General features: G+C 41.2%; 1 protein-coding gene across 5 annotated transcripts in view; it reads right to left on the bottom strand.

The window, feature by feature from the left end:
* Positions 1 to 19,383, bottom strand: part of GTDC1 (glycosyltransferase like domain containing 1) — a 395,866-nt gene that overhangs the window by 97,318 nt on the left and 279,165 nt on the right. For all 5 annotated transcript variants that reach the window (XM_033946584.1, XM_033946585.1, XM_033946586.1 and 2 more), the window contains exon 5: positions 4,511 to 4,858. In XM_033946584.1, coding sequence (XP_033802475.1) covers positions 4,511 to 4,858 — 348 coding nt within the window. The remainder of the gene's footprint in view (positions 1 to 4,510; positions 4,859 to 19,383) is intronic.

Raw genomic sequence — 19,383 nt, 5'->3', positions numbered from 1 at the left:
CAAGCTTAATAAAAGGAAAAAGCTTAATAAATCAGAGCCTATGGGGCTCATAATCGAAAGAGAAAAACGTCCAAAAACCGGCCTAAGACGGCACTTGGACGAACATTTCTAAAAAAACGTCCAAGTGCCGATAATAAAACCGGGTTTTGGACGTATTTCTAAACGACCTAGGCCTTCATAGTGCCGCTCAACGTCCAAAGCTAAATGGGGCGTTTCGGGAGGCGTGTCGAGGGCGGGAGTTGGGTGGGACGTGGGCCGGCTTAGACTTAGTCGTACAGCATGTATAACCGAAAGTTTAACAACAGAGCCTAAACTCACCAGATAAGCACTTCAAACACATAACACAGACCCCCACCACACTACCCCAGTGATCACCAACTCCCCCCCACCCCCATAAAAATTATATTCACAACTTTAAATTTCAGACCATCATCACCTGGCCGCCTGGCATAGGAAAGCCTAGTCGTCCAGCACAGAGGCAGCTTAAGTCATCCTGGGGAGGGTTAGGGACCCATAGAGAAGAGGACCCATGCCCATAAGCCCCTGTAATCACTGCATTGATACTTAAACATGTGCACTGCCCTAGGGTCTAGGGGATTCTGAAGGTGGTTGGGGGGGCTCACCATCACCTATAAGGGAGATGTAATGAGGAGAAGCCATGGCACCCTTTTTGTGACGTTCACAGCAGTGCCCTGTAAGGTACCCCACTATTTAGGTTCCATGTCTGGGTGTGCAGTCCATCACTTTGCAGACCCCTCCCACATCCAACTGGGCTTGTTCTAGGCATTTTGGACTTGGACGAAAAGTTGGATGGAAATGTGGTATAAAGATGGACGATATAGCGGCTTGCACGATCAGATTGGCAGGACGTATAATTAGACGATTTTCGAAAGTAAAAAAAAAGTTGGACGTCTCTTTCGAAAATGTGTCTTAGGCTCTTTTTAACTTTGGACGACTTGCAAGATGGACGTAAACGGACTTAGATGTCCCTTTCGATTATGCCCCTCCACGTGTTCGATAGACTTTGCTCTGTTTACAGATTATGGGGTCCTTTTATCAAGCTGCGCTAGCGGGGTTAGCACGTCGGAAATTTCATCACGCGCTAACCCCCTTGGCCGGCTAAAAAACTAACGCCTGCTCAATGCAGGCGTTAGAGGCTAGCGCAGCAGGCGGTTTAACGCGCGGTATTACACACGTTAAACCCCTACCGCAGCTTGATATGATCAGGGGGTGGGGGTGATTTGTATTTCAAAAAAATAAAACTGCTTTTTTTTCTTATCATAAACACGTATAGGGCTGAAAATAACTTAACGTTTGAGCAAGTCAGTAATAAGACTTTCAAAAACACCAGATGATTGCCCAACATGGACTCTGAAATGAGTCATCAGCAAGCTCATGCCATTCATTCACCTAAACCACTGCTTTTGTAGATGGATTTTTAGTAAAGAAACTTGCTACTAAGAACGTAAGAATAGCCAATGGTCCATCAAGCCCAGTAGCCCGTTCTCATGGTGTCCAATCCAAGTCACTAATACCTGGCAAAAACCCAAAGAGTAGCAATATTCCATACAGAATCTCAAAGAATAGCAAGATTCCGGAATCCCAGAGAGTAACAAGATTCTAGAACCCCAAAGAGTAGCAACATTCCCATGCTACCAATCCAGGGCAAGCAGTGACGTGGGGACAAAAATTCATCCCCATTCCCTCCCTGCAACAAAAGATTTTTTCTCGTTCCCACCCCGCTCCCGCAGTAAAGCACACTTTGTAACCCCATCCCCTTACCATTTTCTTCCCCGGATCTCCTCGCTCAAAGCAGAAAGGAAGATGTTACATTACTGTAGCCTAGCCTAATACCCCACCAATCTCCTCGGTAATTAGCATGCACCTGTTAAATAACTAACCACTCCCCCCCTTTAACAAAATCATAGCATGTTTTTTAGTATCTGCTGCTGCGGTAACAGCTCCGATGCTCATAGAATTCTTATGAGCGTACGAGTTGTTACCGCCACGGCCAGCGCTAAAAACGCTAGCGTGGCTTTGCAAAAGAGTGGGTTAAAGAGGTATGCGGGGCGGAGAGGAGAATATGCACTGGCACCTCCAACACAGATGGCAACTGGGCGGTCTGCCCCCTGCCAGCCTTCACTATGCCACTGCCTGTAAGATAAGTGTGTGTTTACAGAATAGAGCTTAGGTGGAATGTTGGCATATATGTGTGTATGATATGGATATAGGGGCCAGATCCTGTGCAGGTTGCCTACATTAGGCACCTCTAGTTGCCCTAAGCTAGCGACGCCTAACTTCAAAATCCACGCTCAACTTTTTTTTTTAATTAATTGACATGTTTTCAGCCTACCAAATTAAATAAATAAACCAAATTCTTAGCATGCCGAGCGATGCATAAGTGAAGGCGCCCTCCAATGCCTAACGACACATACCTGAAAAGTAGGCGTGGTTGGGGAAAAAGAAGAGTTTTCAAGTTTTATTTAAATTTTTTTATACCGCTCAATCAGACTTCTGAGTGGTGCACAATTAAAAATGTGTCAGCATACAAAAACATTATTACACGGTTGACTTAGGCATCACAACGCCTAAGCAAACCTAGGCGCTGCTAGACAGGTTTCTATAAGTGATGCCTAGCGACTGGGGTCTCCACTGTGGGCATGCTTAGGCGCCATTTATAGAACCTGATCTATAAAGGCTATTATTCAAAGATGTATGTGTGCAATCAACTTGTAACTGTGAGAGCATACTTTATAGAATAAACCTTCATGAGCAAACCCTTACCACACTTTAGTAAAAGTGCCTCTAAGAGCTGCTGAGGAGCGTGAGCCAGCGGCAATGGTGTGCTCTGATAGTTGTTTGTGTGTAAGGAGAAGGAGGGATTTAAATGAAATCTGATGACCTGGTGGGGGGAGGGGGATGGTGAAAGACATTTATAAGGGGGAAGGGAGGACAGGCCAGGCAGTCATGATGATTTTACAAGACCAGTTTCTCTCTACAAAATAGGCTAATAATATTCAACTAGTACTAGGGGGCTTATTCCAAAGCAATTAGAGGATCCTTTTACTAAGGCAGGCTAACCCTGCCCATAGAATATAATGGGTGCCTTAGCATTTAACGCATGCTAAATTGGTTAGCATGCCCTAGTAAAAGGACCCCTAGAAGAGGTGTCCAGCACATCATATCAGCATTCCCTTGCAATCACAGAAACAGCTTTTCATGTTTACGGACTAGACAAATATTAATAGTTTTGGCGTTTTTTTTGCCTGTCGTTCCAAAGGATACTCAAGGCAGTTCGCAACATTTGCAAGGTAATGGCGGAATAGAAATCACTAATGTAATGTAATGTAACATTATTTGAATTTTTTTTAATGGGAAATAACATGCTTATTCAGTCATGTTATAATTTATTTATTTGAATGATTTCTTTTTAATCTTTATTAATTTTCAAAACTTCAATAGTGCAATATAACAAATGCAACATATAATCCTATATAATAAAACTCTAAGCGCGCATGCGCACTTAGGGTTTCGTGATCCCTGCAGCCGTGTTTTCTGATCCGTGGCCGGATTCTATTTTAGAATGTGGCAGCAGGGATCACTCTGGCCACTTCCCTCATCCCGCCCTCACTCACCAACCGCTGGAGGAAGCACAGGCAAGCTCTCTCCCTGCCTGTGTCCTCGGCAGGGAACACATTGGAGCTTCCCCCCTCCCGCCCTCACTCACCAACCGCCGCCGCCGCTGATCCTCCTCTTTAAAGCAGCCTGCGATCATGGCCAGCTTTAGCGAACCGTGCAGGCTGCTCTCCAACCTCAGTAGCACGTTCCCTCTGACGCACGGGATTGCGTCAGAGGGAACGTGCTACCGAGTTGGAGAGCGGCCTGCGAGGTTCGCTAAAACCGGCCACGATCGCAGGCTGCTTTGAAGAGGAGCAGGCCAGAAGATGCTGGGATGGAGGGAGAGTAAGAACAGGGACAATACAGAGGGAGAGGGAAAGGGGGCTGCTTGGCGGGAGGGGTGTGCTGGGGACAGACAGCTTTGCTCTGGGTGGGAAGACAGAAGGGGCCATGGAGAGATAAGGAGAGGGAAAGGGGGCTGCTTTGGGGGGAGGGGTGTGCTGGGGACAGACAGTTTTGCTCTGGGGGGGGGGAAGTCAGAAGGACACAGACAGCGGCCAAGGAGAGAGAAAGAAACACAGACAGACAGACACATCTGTTCTAGCACCTGTTAATGTAACGGGCTTAAAGACTAGTTATACAATAAAAGCCCATTCAACTTACACATGTTCATAATCAACCATTTCCCCCCCCCCCCACCCACCCATCCAATGATTATTCAATAAAACACAAAAACATATATTACTGCAAAAACCTTACCCTATTCTAAATACTGATATCTTCCCATCCACTCCAAGTGTAAATAATTTAAAACCAATTTACGATAGAAACCCCTCCACCCTTCCCTGGATATGTATCAAAATACCTTTTAAGGACAGTAAATACCACTTACCACCTGTGGGGCCAGACAATGTGTAAAGGTCTTTGCTGATCATCCATTTTAGCCAGGCTACTATCAGGGCTGTAAGTCATAAGTTGCTTATCTTTCTCTTGACAAGGATTTGTTCCCTCCGATGGTTTGGACTTAATTTGCTCTTCTGGAGTTGTTAATAGCTTATGTGGTCCTCCTTGCTGTGTGGTACAAAGCACAGACTCAAGATCTAAAGCGCTGTTTTTCACCAAAATCTCAGTAGCACCAATCTTTCGTTGGGAATGCAGGCCTTCAGATAGATAAGCATCTGCTTCTCCTCCTACTTCAGATGCCTTCTGGAAACGGATGCGTTTGCACTCTGGCAGGAACCTGTGACAAAAAAGAGCAAGCACTTTATTTGAAAGACGCAGGTACAGAAATAATTAAGCAAAAGTTACAGTACGTTTTACTGTTTAGCCCCATATCTGCTTTCAGTAAACTCAATATACATTTGTGGCAAACAACTTTTCACTCATGAAAGTAACAGAACTGTGAAAAACTAAAAAAAAATTTTACTGCTAAAGTTCAATAACAGACCCATAAAAAGAAAATAATTGTGTGAGAATAGAATTTCTGTATATATACTAGTTCATAGGTTCAACGTATTTAATTAAAATAACTGGAAATTAAGGATAGAGAAAACATGCAAAACTTTTTTTTATTTGAAGTACAAACAAAACCTTTTACCTAGGTTTATGTGATTTTAATTCAGCATAGATGTAATTTAAATTTAGATGGACATTTATAAACCACTACTTTACTCAGAGGGGTTCCATGCAATTTACATAATAAACTAATGACACGAACAGCATTGTAACAACATATATCTTTTGTACAGGTCTCTGTTTACTAAGGTGTGATAATGGATATAGCGCATGGTAACAATTAACATGCACAAAATGATAAGAAGCCTATTATATTCATATGGACATCTTATTATTTAGCATGCACTAAATCTGTCAACTCATCTTATTAAAACTGGCAACCAATGGAGTTTCACAATTAAAGGAGTTCCCTTGTCAATCGTCGACACCTGGCATATCAGGTGAGTTCTGGTGTTCTGTAACATCTGTAATCTTCTTAATACTGTCTGTTTACATCTCCCATATTTACTTTACTTTAAAAATTGTTTATTAATTGTAGCAAAATACAGCTGATACACAGTGTAAGAAAATTTACATAAATTAGCAATATGCTCAGAAAACACCAAGAAACTATACATAAATAACTTAAGAGCAACCCCCCCCCACAAATAAGCCCATCCCCCCGCCCACCTACTGTATGTGTATAAAAGGAACTGAAACCAAGGGCTCCTTTTACGAAGGCGCGCTAGGGCCTTAACACGCGGAATAGCGTGTGCTAAAGTGCCATGCGCGCTAGCCACTATCACCTCCTCTTGAGCAGGCGGTAGTTTTTTGGCTAGCGCGCGCCAATCCGGTGAATGCACTAAAAACGCTAGTGCACCTTCGTAAAAGGAGTCCCAAGTCCAAAAGGGTACATTTTATGCGAGTATGTTTAAAGAAAATTAACATATGTATCTAGCGGACATCAATATGTGCGAAGATCATTGCCTGAATGATCCAGGTTCAAAGTTGGATCTAATTCTTCTGAGTTTCCATAACATTTTGAAGTTATAAGAACATAAGAACATAAGAAGTTGCCTCCGCTGGGTCAGACCAGAGGTCCATCATGCCCAGCAGTCCGCACTCGCGGCGGCCCATCAGGCCCATGACATGTAATGTGATCCTTCTCTAAGCCCTTTGATCCCTTTTATCCTTCTATCCATACTCTATCTAAAACCTATCTCTACCTCTATCTGTATCCCTCAATCCCCCTATCATTCAGAAATTTATCCAATCCTTCTTTGAACCCCCGTAGTGTACTCTGTCCTATCACAACCTCCGGAAGCGCATTCCAGGTGTCCACCACCCTCTGAGTATAAAAGAACTTCCTAGCATTGGTTCTAAAATTGTCCCCTTTCAGCTTCTCTGAGTGCCCCCTTGTGCTTGTGGTTCCCCATAGTCTGAAGAATCTGTCCCTTTCTACCTTCTCTATGCCTTTCATGATCTTGAAAGTCTCTATCATGTCTCCTCTGAGTCTCCGCTTCTCAAGGGAGAAGAGCCCCAGCCTTCCCAACCTGTCTGCGTATGAAAGATTTTCCATACCTTTTATCATTTTTGTCGCTCTTCTCTGGACCCTTTCAAGTATCGCCATGTCCTTCTTAACACCTAGGGCTCCTTATTTTCTCTGTTACCGCACCTCAGTTGTGGAACGCCCTTCCAATTTATTTAAGGGAAGAGCAGAATCTTGAGAAATTCAAAAGTAATTTAAAAACATTTCTCTTTAAAGATGCTTTTGGTAATTAACGAAACTCTCCGCAGCTCAGATTATTTTTATTGTACTGTATTATATTGTCTTTCTGTTGCTCATTTTGTATTTTTCCCTTTTTGTTCTACTTTTCTATATTGATTTTGTATTTCATTTTCCCCCCTTCCTTGTGTATATAAGTTTGTAAAGTTAAATTTCTTATTTCGAATGTCATTATGTATTGTTCTGTAATGTATTGTTTCCCATAAATTGTAATTTTAATTTGTTCATCGCTTAGAAATATGATTAAGCGATTAATCAAAACAATTATTAAACTTGAAACTTCATATTTTCAGTGCTTTGAGCAGCATTTTTCCTTGCCTATCAATATATCCATGCAGAGGAGCTTATTCTCTGTGATTACATTGTACTCTCGTGTATTTGTTTTCTGCTTTTCTGAATGAACCTGGTTCCCATGCTTTGATTGGCCAGCAGGACGCACTCTCCACGTATCACGTGCTCTGCTGCACCTGATTGGGTGGTGGCGTCGTTAAAAGCCGTGTGTCAGCATGAGTGACTTTGTGGTGATAAACAGAAGCTTGGATCTTCGCACAGTGAGTAAAGGAACTGGTTGGTTTCTTGTAAGGGAAGTAGACTAGTGTGTTTCCATCTGTTTTATATTTGCAGGATAGCTGGGAATTCGTTTAGGCCCTGAAGCAGTGGCGTTCTGCCACGAAACGATCGTTGGCCCAGTTTTGTGCATTGTATCGTTCGGTACACAGTGATTCCTGCTGCACAGTTCTTTTCCCTATTGGTTATTCTTTTTGATTTAGATTCTCACAGTTTTTTTTCATTAGCACCACTTGCAAAAGTTTTTTTTTTGCCAATGATGTCAGGGTGGAAGAGAGTGGGTACAGCTCTCCAATAAACTGAGGCTTTTTCTTTCGCAAGTTATTGCAATCTATTAGGCTCTTTGTGGCTTAAATGAATGGAGTGATTTTTTTTTTCATATTTTATAAAGTACACATCAAGCAGTCCATGACCTTAATAATAATATTTTTACAAACAGGAGATTCTACCTCCTCAAGGTAGAACAAAGAAAACAAAAGAGGCGACCTATGGTGCTCAATCCTTTTATTCATTCAAGACCCGACACGTATGTGTTTTGGCCAACTGGCCTGCCTCAGGGGTTCTTATTCTCAGACCGAAGCACTTTGTTTGTAATTCTCCTCTTATAGTGTAGTCTAACCCCCTCTTTTACGAATGTGCGCTAACCGATTAGCTTGCCCAAACTGATTTAGCGTGCGCTAATCGTTTAGCTCACCTTAGTAAAAGGACCTATAAGTCTAAATTAACAAATTGTAATTCAAGAGGATAACCTCGAAAAGCCGATCCGCTGTGTGTGAAAGCGATGCCTTGTCTCCACTAAACAGAAACTGAATGTTTCTGTTTAGTGGAGACAAGGCATCGCTCTCACACACAGGGGATTCCACAGCCTGGACTGATCATTTCTTGTTAACAAATGTTTTTCAGTTTCACTTAGAAAAAACTACCTGAGCTTCTCATTTCAAAACTTGCAAATCTCTAGATAAAGATAGGGCCACTACTCCATCTTCTACCTCCCTTTTTATTAACCCTCTAGGATCAATTTATAAGCCTTCAATCTTAATGAGTACGATCACTTGTGGTTATCTAGGCTTTTGGAAGCTTTTAATGCTCTGGCTCCACTCCAGTATGCTCCAAGTAAATCTTTGACTCCATCATGGCATAAGACACTGTTCTAGTCTGCGTGATTTGTGAATATTTGTAATGTGTATGTTTGTTTATTTTTATATTTTTATGTATCTCCCTTAGTGTAAACCACCTTGAAGCCTGATTTGAGGGGATATCTAATTTTTAATAAACTTGTAAACTTAAAGCACAGGTGTCAAGCTCTAGGCCTGCGGGCCGAATTCAGCCCGCCTGGCTGATTTATGCGGCCCGCGGTCTGATCTTGTGGTCGGCTCTCCCCTCCTCACAGCCGCAGTGTGTGCGAAGCTGCGTCCTATCCAGAAGCATTTCCTCTGCAACGTCAGAGAGGCTTCCGGTTCAGGCGCAGTACGCGCGAGGAGCTGCTGTACACGGCTTCGTGCACACTGTGGCTGTGAGGAGGAGGGAGCCGGCCACAAGATCGGACCGCGGGCCGCATATAACAGCCAGGCGGGCATCAGATTGCAGGCTGCATAAAATGGCCTGAAGGTAAGACACCCGCCGGAGGGAGGCACAGCATGGAGGCAGGGAGACAACAAAGGTAGGGGGAATGATTATTGTTTGAATTGTGTCAATTTTGAGAATTTTAATCTACTGTCTATATTTTACACTGAACCTCCACGATATCCAACATCCCTTTCCACAAAATTACAAGTTGTTCCACATGCTCTCATATATTTCAGATCTGGCAAAATGTGGCCTCAGGTACACCTCCTCCTTAGTAATGTTCAATAGCGGTAGGGATACCGATGTTTTTATTCCTCATTGGCCCACATTCTTTTATTGCAGTCATTTAGGTAAAAAATTTTTTTTAAACTTTTAAACTTTTTTATCTACCATAATCTTTTTAGATAAAAAGTTTTAAAAAAAGTTTACCTAAATAACTGCAATAAAAGAATGTGGGCCAATGAGGAATAAAAACACCGGTATCCCTACCGCTATTAAACATTACTAAGGGTGGAGAAAGTGTACCTGAGGCCACATTTTGCCAGATTTGAAATATATGAGAGCATGTGGAACAACTTGTAATTTTGTGGAGAGGGATGTTGGATATTGTGGAGGCTGGGTGAAGTATTGGAGACTTGTGTTGTATAACTCCCAACCATTAATGAAACAAGAGTGCCATCTTTAGTGTGTATATTTTACGCTGCTCTGAAATAAATACATTTGTTTCTTTTTTTCTGGGGGTAGTACTGCATGCAGAGTCTTGAATCTTAGGGTTTCTTTTTTATATATTAGTTCTTTTAGTTTTTGGTCCCGTATTGCATAGGGGTTATCTGTGATCTGTGTTCTAGTAGGAATGAATGTTGAGAAGCATACAGTGTGCTTATTTTGTGGTTAATCATTATGGGTTAACAAGATTATATTGTGTGTGTATATAAGAAAAATGAATGGAAAAAATTATGTTATAATTAGTACTATTATAGGGGCGGGGTCTGGCCCGCAACTTAGTCTGTGTTTTGGATTTCGGCCCCTTAATGTGATTGAGTTTGACATCCCTGACTTAAAGCATCAGATACACCAAGCTGAGAAGATATGATGCAAACATAGTACACAGGGTCATGTATTGGTCTATAAAGAATGATTATACTCCACATGCTCACAACGTCAATGACACAACACCCTTTTCATGGAACAAATATGAGGCTTATACAAGGTTAGTATAGTTCAATATTTATCTACATAAGTGAATTGTAAGTATTACTAGTTTATAGGGGGACTGTTGAAACCAGTGATAGCTCACAAAAGGCAGATTTGACTAAGACTAGTTCTTAAAACAAAACTGCCGTGAGCACTTGAGGTTTCTTTATCCCAGCGGTCTCAAACACGTGGCCCGCGGGCCACATGTGGCTCTTCAAGTTTTTTTTGCGGCCCGCGGTCTGGACTGGATCATTCCCTTCCTTTTGGAGCAGCAGCGGGTCTGGCCGGTTCGTTCTGTTCAAAGCCGCGGGTTGGCGGCTCCTTGCGCTATTCGTTCCTGCATCGGAAGCCTCTCTGACATCACAACATCAGAGAGGCTTCAGACGCAGGCGCGGATCTCGCAAGGAGCCACCACCCGCGGCTTTGAATGGAATGAGCCGGCCAGACACGCTTTTGCTCCAGTGGCGTACCAAAGGGGGGGCGGTCCGCACAACTGGTCACCCTCCACTGTTCTTCATAGAGTGTGGCTCGTCTAGAGCAGGGTTGCCCAACTGCTTCCCTTCTCTTCTCACCACCGGCACCATGCTCTTTAAGCTCCCTGCTTCTCTCGCCGCCCGACCTCAATTCTGACGTCGAGAGGACGTTCTGGCTAGCCAATCGCTGCCTGGCTTCCCGGAACGTCCTTTCCGACGTTAGAATTGACGTTGGTCGGCCCCGTGGAGATCTCGGCCTGCTCCAGATGGCGCCAGCAGCAGCCTATTCCCCGGCGGCAGTGGCATGGGGGAGGACAGGAAGGAAGAAAGAAAGAAGGGGGGGGCAGGGAGCCAGAAGGAAAAAAGAAAGAAGGGGGGGACAAGGAGCCAGAAACAAAGCAAAAAATGGGACAAGGAATCAGAGAAAGACAGACATAGAAAAAGAAAGAAAAAGTTGGGGGAGGGAATGAGTTCTGGAGGAGAGGAAGCATACAGGAGGCTGAAAGAAGAGAAGAAATATTGAATGCACAGTCAGAAGAAGAAAGTGCAACCAGAGACTGATGAAATTACCAAACAAAGGTAGGAAAATGATTTTATTTTCAATTTAGTAATAGAAATGTGCCAGTTTTGAGAAAGAAAAGATATTAAACTTTAAATGTGAGTGCTGCAAAAAACATAGAGTACTTGGAGGGCCGCAGAAAAAATAGTTAATGTCTTATTAAAGAAATGACAATTTTGCATGAGGTTAAACTCTTTATAGTTTATAAAACTTTCCTTTAACAGTTTTATCTTATGCAAAATTGTCATGCTCAAGGCCTTCTAATTCTCCCTCTCGCCGAGATTCAAGTTGTTCGGGCGGAGGGGGGGGGTGCCGGTTCACGCGAGTGGGGGGGGGGGGGAGCAGCGCCGCTGGCCTCGGGGGGGGGGGAACGTATCAAAGCGAGTTTCCATTATTTCCTATGGGGAAACTCGCTTTGATATACGAGTATTTTGGTTTACGAGCATGCTTCTGTAACAAATTATGCTCGTAATCCAAGGTTCCACTGTATATTGTATTGCATTTTTTGGCAGCTTTGAAAACTCAATATTTTTTTAAAAAAGAAAAATGTATTAATACAAAAACAGAGAAAATAATGGCGGATGAAAACCATAAAATTATCCACTGATGGTAGCCTATGTTAAACTCATTTTTGCATAACACTTTCCCAAAATAACTAAAAAAAATAATCCTAGTAAGCTGTTATGTGCAGGAAAGGGGGCTCCATAATTGGCAAGCTGCAGCCTTATTGTTCTTGTTCTGAACACTTTTTAATATGAAACAATTGCACATTATGTATCCATTATATAAAAAAATGCCACTAATCAATATATGGCATAATTAATGAAAAAATTATGGAGCATTTTGAAGACATTTCTAAAGGATTCAGGACAATAAAAGGAAAGATGTGAGTTAATGAATCATGGTTATAGAGAACATGTGCCACAAAAATCCCTGAATGGATAACATATTTATAAAAATTATTTAAAGCAACATCCCTTTTGGACTGATTTTGTGGACAGAGAGTAAAATTACAAATTGTTCTTCAATAAACATTATAGAAGAATGAATTGAATCAATGTGGAAACTAATTCTTTAATGGTCTATAGGTAGAAAGAAATACAATAAATCTATATACATGGTAATAAGCATTTATACAGTCAGTTGATTTAGTAAAAAGCAAATCAAATGTGAGTTTAAGCCTTCTAAACATTTTTCAGATATTCTAAAGTGGCATTGTTGCAGAAGGTGAAACCATCATCTGTGTAGTTAGTTTCTACAACAAAGTACAAAATAAATTGCTTTCCAACCACAAATAAAACCACCAATATGTGATTATTTCTTAGAAAAGATGACTAAAGTCTCATATCTAAAATATTGAGAATGATTTTTCATGTCAAGAGTCCATAAGCAGTATGAAAACATTAGGGGACTCATAATCGAAAGACAAAAACGTCCAAAAACCGGCCTAAGTCGGCACTTGGACAAACATTGTCAAAATACATCCAAGTGCCGATAATAAAACCGGGTTTTGGACCTATTTCTAAACGACCTAGGCCTTCATAGTGCCGCTGAATGACCATAGTTAAACGGGGTGTTTCAGGAGGAGTGTCGAGGGCGGGACTGAAAGTTATACAGCACAGGTTCGACGGAACTTGGACGTTGTGACTTAGACCATTTAAAATATGGTCTAAGTCACAATAACCCACCTAAAATGACCAAATAAGCACTGCAAACACATAATACAAAACCCACACACACTACCCCAGTGATCACTGACACCCCCTCCAATAAAAATATTAATCACAATTTGAAAATTGTGCCTCCAGAACATCATCACCTGGCATAGGAAAGTCTAGCCGTGCTGCACAGAGGCGTCTTAAGCCGTCTTGGGGGTGGGTTAGGGACCCATGGAGAGGAGAACCCATGCCCATAAGACCCTGTAATCACTGCATTGATATTGAAATATGTGCACTCCCCTATATACCCCCAAAACCCTTTTGTACTGGCATATAAGTGGCTCCTGCAGCCATAAGGGCTATTGGGGTGGTAGATAAGTGGGTCTAGGGGATTCTGGAGGTGGTTTGGAGGGGCTCACCATGACCATAAGGGAGCTGTAGTGAGGAGAAGACATGGCACCCTTTTTGTGAAGTTCACAGCAGTGCTCTGTAAGGTACCCCACTATTTAGGTGCCATGTCTGGGTGTTCAGTCCATCACTTTGCAGACCCCTCCCAAGTCCAACAGGGCTTGTTATAGGTGTTTTTGACTTGGACGAAAAGTTGGACAAAAATATGGTATAAAGATGGACGATTTAGCGACTCGGATGATCAGATCTGCAGGATGTATAGTTATGTCGATTTTCAAAATGAAAAAAAATTGTGGATGTATTTTTTGAAAATGTGTCCTAAGCTGTTTTTTACTTTGGACGACTTGCGACTTAGATGAAAACGGACTTAGACGTTCCTTTTGATTATGCTCCTCCACATGTTTAAACTTCTGTAACTTTTACATTTTTTTTTTCACATAAAAGGATGGGGTTTGGACTGTCATATTAGAAATTGGGTGCTCTAACAGAATTAATTAAACATCAATTTTTGTTTCTGGAGACTTTAGTCACATTTTTTTTTTTTATCTTCAGGGTTTAACTACATCGTGGCTTGTAGATATTTTCTCCCGTCCATCCCTTCTCTAAACTATTTTCTTTAAGTCAGCTAGGGATCTATTTAGTATGAAAGTGCATTTAAGTTTTGTTCAGTTTCATTTTAATGCAAATAAACTGTTTCAAGTTGTTCAGAAGTTAGTGGGGCCCAATTTCCTACAGGAAAGCAATGTTTAATGTCAACAGATCTGATTTGGTTTGGATTATTATAATCTGCCTTATACAAGGCAAAGTACATCAATACATTCAAAAATATACATAACATTGGGACTCGTACCTCAACCATTCCATCACATACTTCTCTTAATCTTTATTAAATGATTCAAAGACTCAATTTAAATGGGAAAACATTGGCTGCAGCTTTATTTAACATTACCTAGCATATTAACTTCATAACTTTTTTGCAACACAACAAATATCAAACATTTACAACAGTTTTATGGATCTATCCCCAGGAGCTATCCGGTATCGAAATTAGCTCCGTTATGACCCAACCTTTCTTCTTCTAATCTTCAGAGACTTACGTTGTCGTCAAGCCACCTCAACTCGTGGCAGTGCCGGCCACGAGGATATATTAAAATTCACCAACCATGTATCTTAAACTTCAATCTGCTTTCTGATAACTGTTCTTTAGAAGGCCCCCATCCTCAATCAGCTGCAACCCCCCAACTCTCCAACATTCCCTCCACACTCCCCCAAGCATCCCAGAAAAATTCCCCCAAATTCTAATTGGAATGGGACGGAACGAAGCACCAAACTCTCCTTCCCTTCACTCCGTCACTCTCCCACAGAATCTCTTTCTGCCCGCCAATTTCCCTCTTTTGATCTGCTCCTTCCCATACTCCTTCCACTCCCCTCTTTCAGCCAATCCCCCGCTTGTTACACAACCTACCCCTCCCCACATTCCTGTTACTATCCGATTCCTTCTCCTTTTTCTCACTTAACCTTCCCCTCCCCCAATTAGTTTAATATTCCCTGGCCTCAACCTCGCCCAATGTTATTAGCCACCCAGTTAAGGCTGGGTGACCCTTTTAAATAACATTTCAATTATTTTACAAAAAGAAAAATTGACAACACCAAATTACATAATCAGACTGACATATCAACATTAACATCGTCAAACAACCCTGCTATCCCGAAAAGATCAATTCAATGAGCAAACATGTAGTAGTCATAACAAAGCTGATGAAGTCACACTGTGTATTTCATACAACAGAACAAATGATGTTTTAACAATTTCTTGAAAGCCTGCAAACTTTCTTGCTGCTTAATGAAAGAAGGAAGCTTATTTGATTTATTTGAGAATTCACAAGAATTTGAGGACCTTCAGTGAAACCAAAAGAAATGGCTGAAGAGATGAAGAGAGGAGGGTGGATAAAAGAGGTATATGGAACTGCAAGAGTTCATATGAAATAAGGCAAATTAACTGGAATCAATCAGTGCCTGTTTCATGGGATATGTTAGAAGGGATGTTAAATGAGGTCCACATTCCTTAACAAAGACCCCTTTTATTCAGGATTTGTCAAAGGTATGGTCAAAGCTCTTGACAGATTTTAATTTATATGAGTCAATATTTCTTTTGAAGAGGGAACATTCTCAGAGCTACCAAAAATAGTATTGAAGCTAAGATTAAAAATATTCTTTCTAATCAGAGGAAAATAATTGAGGAAGTTGTGACAACTATGAGTAATATAATTTTTAAATCATGAGAATGTCCAAGACAATTTCCAGTCAGACTTCTACAAGTATCATGGCATGGAAAAGTTGATGTTTTTTTTGGACTGGATGGCATCTATAGGTGAACAAATCAAGATAGTGGTGGGATGCTACTTTAAATTTATCTATCTGCAATATTTGATACACATCTCTATGATCATTCTGGGTCAATGGCTATATTAGACAGGAAGCTGGGTACACTCCTAGACTTGTTAACTTCTTTCTGGTGAATAGATTTGAGTATGTGGTTTTGAACACTTTTACATGTAGGGTTTGGGAATTTAGTTGTGAAATTCCATAAAATGAAGTTTCATCCCCTTTTCTGTTTAATATTTTTTGTGCAGCCTGTCTGCAATGTGATTAGACAAGCTACATTTAGATTTCATTTTTCAAAAATGTCATCCAGATTATGTATTATGATCGTCAATAAGATTGAATTGCAATTGATTTTGTGATTGGCTGGTTCAGTCACATGACAATCATCTGATTGGCTCCTATCTTTCAATGTTTATATTTAAGCCCAGGTGCCATTTTTGTTCTTTCCTTTTGAAAGGCCCATGGAGTCGAAAGGAGTTGGTATTTAGTTGGTATGCAGCATAATGTATAGTAGCTTCTGAAATGTTTTTTGAATCATTTAACTTTTTTTGAATTACGTGTGTTTAACTTATGTCTTGTTTTGCAGCTATATTGTTTGAGAGCATTTGCCCTGTTGCAGATCTGGTAGCAAAACTCTGGTTCTCATGTGTTTTTGCAATTTGGATCACCTAAAGACTTTGAAGAATTTTCCCTCAGAGCCCCACAAAAAAACAAAGCATAACTTAGCTGTGGTAAAAAAAAATAATAATAATAATTTTAAAAACAGTTATAGAGACAGGCTAAACAGGTTAGATATCAGGAATTGCCTAGATAATTGGATCTTAATCACTACAAGGACACCATACTCATGGGCTAGAAGGGTGAATCCAATGCACTAGGCAGGGAGCAGGAAGTAGCAGTGTAAAAGCAAGCATTAACCAGGTACCAAGAAACAGTGATGTGGAACTAGGCACTGCGTGAGAGTCATTAGACAGTTGTGCACAACCTGGCACTCATTAGATGCAGAGGCCAGATAAACAAAGTTTCATGAACAGATCCCAGGGGAACTGTTGGGTTCTTCACCCTTCTTCATGGCAGGAATTGGCAGAGTCGGTTTCATCTTCTTGATGTCTCAGGGGGCTGTGTAAGCAAAGCTGATCTGACTCCCCTTTTTCATAGGCTAGTGTTTTTCCTCTCTTATTTTGCTCTTCCCCTAAATGCTATTTGGGGCATAAGAAGGGATAGTGCACAAACAGAAGCCAGGTGTTTAATGCATCTGGCAATAAAAATTATTTTATCTACAAGAAGGGAAGGGGATTGCCTCTGCTCTTTCACATAACAGGCTCTTCCTTCATTCAATCTCCCAGAACATAATACAATGGTGGTTAGAAGGATCCCTCAACAGAGGATGAGGTTCCTCAATAGGAAATGGGGAGAGGGAAGGCATGACCAGGGCAAAAGGAGGGGGTGATCAGGAGTTGCTCCCACTTGTACAAAGTGTTAATCAGGGTAGGGACACTTCAATGCCCCTGAACAGGCCTATAAAGCCTCTTCACTGCCCTTAAATAACCCTATCGCTTTAAGTAAACAAAAACCCAAAATAAAACAAGGGTGGTGGCATCTTCATGCAGAGCTTCCTCATAAAATTACCTCTCTTCTACGATTTTTAATCTGCATTATGAACTACGCTATAGGGAATGTCAGTTGCAGCTATGGTTATAGGATATACTGTTAGAGAAGGAAAAATAAATCAAAGCAGATGTTTTCTTCAAGGCATAATCTTTCACAGAGTTTGAAATGAACAAAGCTGTGAGAAAACCTAAACCAAAGTATGAAGGAAAAAATGAAAATGAAAATAAACTTCTATGGAATGAGAATCATTTTCCTTTATTCTATGATAATTTATGTACATACTCCCTGTATGATTCCTGGCCAGGTTTTCTAGTAAGCCTGATCCACACACAGCATAAACACTTTGGAAGGTGCAACAAAAGGCTTTTATTTGTGTACTCTGAGTCTTGTTCCTTTACAGGCTCAGGGTTCAGAATAAACTGTATGTCAAAAATTAGAAAGACTAGGGGACACTCGATGAAGTTACAGGGAAATACTTTTAAAACCAATAGGAGGAAATATTTTTTCACTCAGAATAGTTAAGCTCTGGAACGCATTGCCAGAGGATGTGGTAAGAGCGAATAGCGTAGCTGGTTTTAAGAAAGGTTTGGACAAGTTCCTGGAAGAAAAGTCCATAGTCTGATATTGAGAAAGACATGGGGGAAGCCACTGCTTGCCCTGGAACGGTAGCATGGAATGCTATTAGTATTTGAGATTCTAGAATCTTATTACTCTCTGGGATTCCAGAATCTTGCTATTCTTTGAGATTCTGTAAGGAATGTTGCTACTCTGTGTTTTTGCCAGGCACTAGGGACCTGGATTGGTCACTGTGAGAATGGGCTACTGGGCTTGATGGACGATTGGTCTGATCCAGTAAGGCTATTCTTATGTTCTTATGGCATAGTATTTTGAAGCATGACAGAGTATTATAATAGTTGGACTTGGCTTTAGCACATAATTATAAGAGACTCAGTCTGTAGAAATATTGATGTCCTTGTGTTGAACTAACTCTTTGTTGACAACTGCACCAAGTGGCACCTACAATGTTGGCACACATAGGCATCATTTACAGAATTTGTCCCTCATTATCAGTCATTAAATACCACTGATCCTGTGTCAGCAAATCCCATTCAGGCTTTTATAACCCTGTTAGCTGTACTGTAAATACTTTTAAGGATGACAATTGGTCCACAACCCTAAATCTTACTCACAATTAGCAGGACATTGACAGTCATATTCTATCACATTCATGTAAATCAAACTCAGGAGTAATCTAAGAAAATATGTTTTTACAGAAAGGGTGGTAGATGAGTGGAATAATCTCCTGGTGGAGGTGGTAGAGACAAAGACTGTCTGAATTCAAGAAAGCAAGAGACAGGCATGTGGGAGTTTTCAGGGAAAAGAACAGATAGTGAATGCTGTGGATGGGCAGACTCGATGGGCCATTTGGCCTTTATCTGCCATCATGTTTCTATGTTTCTATAACAATACTGCTCAATGACCTCACAATGCATGCGTAAAGAGCCTTAACCAATAGGAAGAGGAGATGCAAATGTAAAGAGCCTTAGCTAATTGGGAGAGGAGGAGATAGTGGATGCTGTGGATGGGCAGACTCGATGGGCCATTTGGCCTTTATCTGCCATCATGTTTCTATGTTTCTATAACAATACTGCTCAATGACCTCACAATGCATGTGTAAAGAGCCTTAACCAATAGGAAGAGGAGATGCAAATGTAAAGAGCCTTAGCTAATTGGGAGAGGAGGAGATAGTGGATGCTGTGGATGGGCAGACTCGATGGGCCATTTGGCCTTTATCTGCCATCATGCTTCTATGTTTCTGAAGCTCTTTTCACTTACTTCTGATCACTGCCCTGTCTTCAGCCCAAACTGTTTTTTTCTGGAACCAGCCTCTGATGAGAACACTACTCCTGTCAACAAAGCCCCCTATAACAAATCAGGTGCTTTAATTTGAGAAACATTCTTTGTTTGCATGCATCCCTGCCTGAATCTGCCTGCACACAAGCCTAAACTTGAACTTGAAGCTCTAAACTTATTTCTTCTTATGTACAAATACCAAATAAAAAT

The sequence above is a fragment of the Geotrypetes seraphini genome, chromosome 5 (assembly GCF_902459505.1).
Source record: "Geotrypetes seraphini chromosome 5, aGeoSer1.1, whole genome shotgun sequence".
NCBI classification, from domain to species: Eukaryota; Metazoa; Chordata; class Amphibia; order Gymnophiona; family Dermophiidae; genus Geotrypetes; species Geotrypetes seraphini.
The sequence above is the reverse complement of the archived record's forward strand: the minus strand, read 5'-3'. Positions and strand labels throughout refer to the sequence as shown.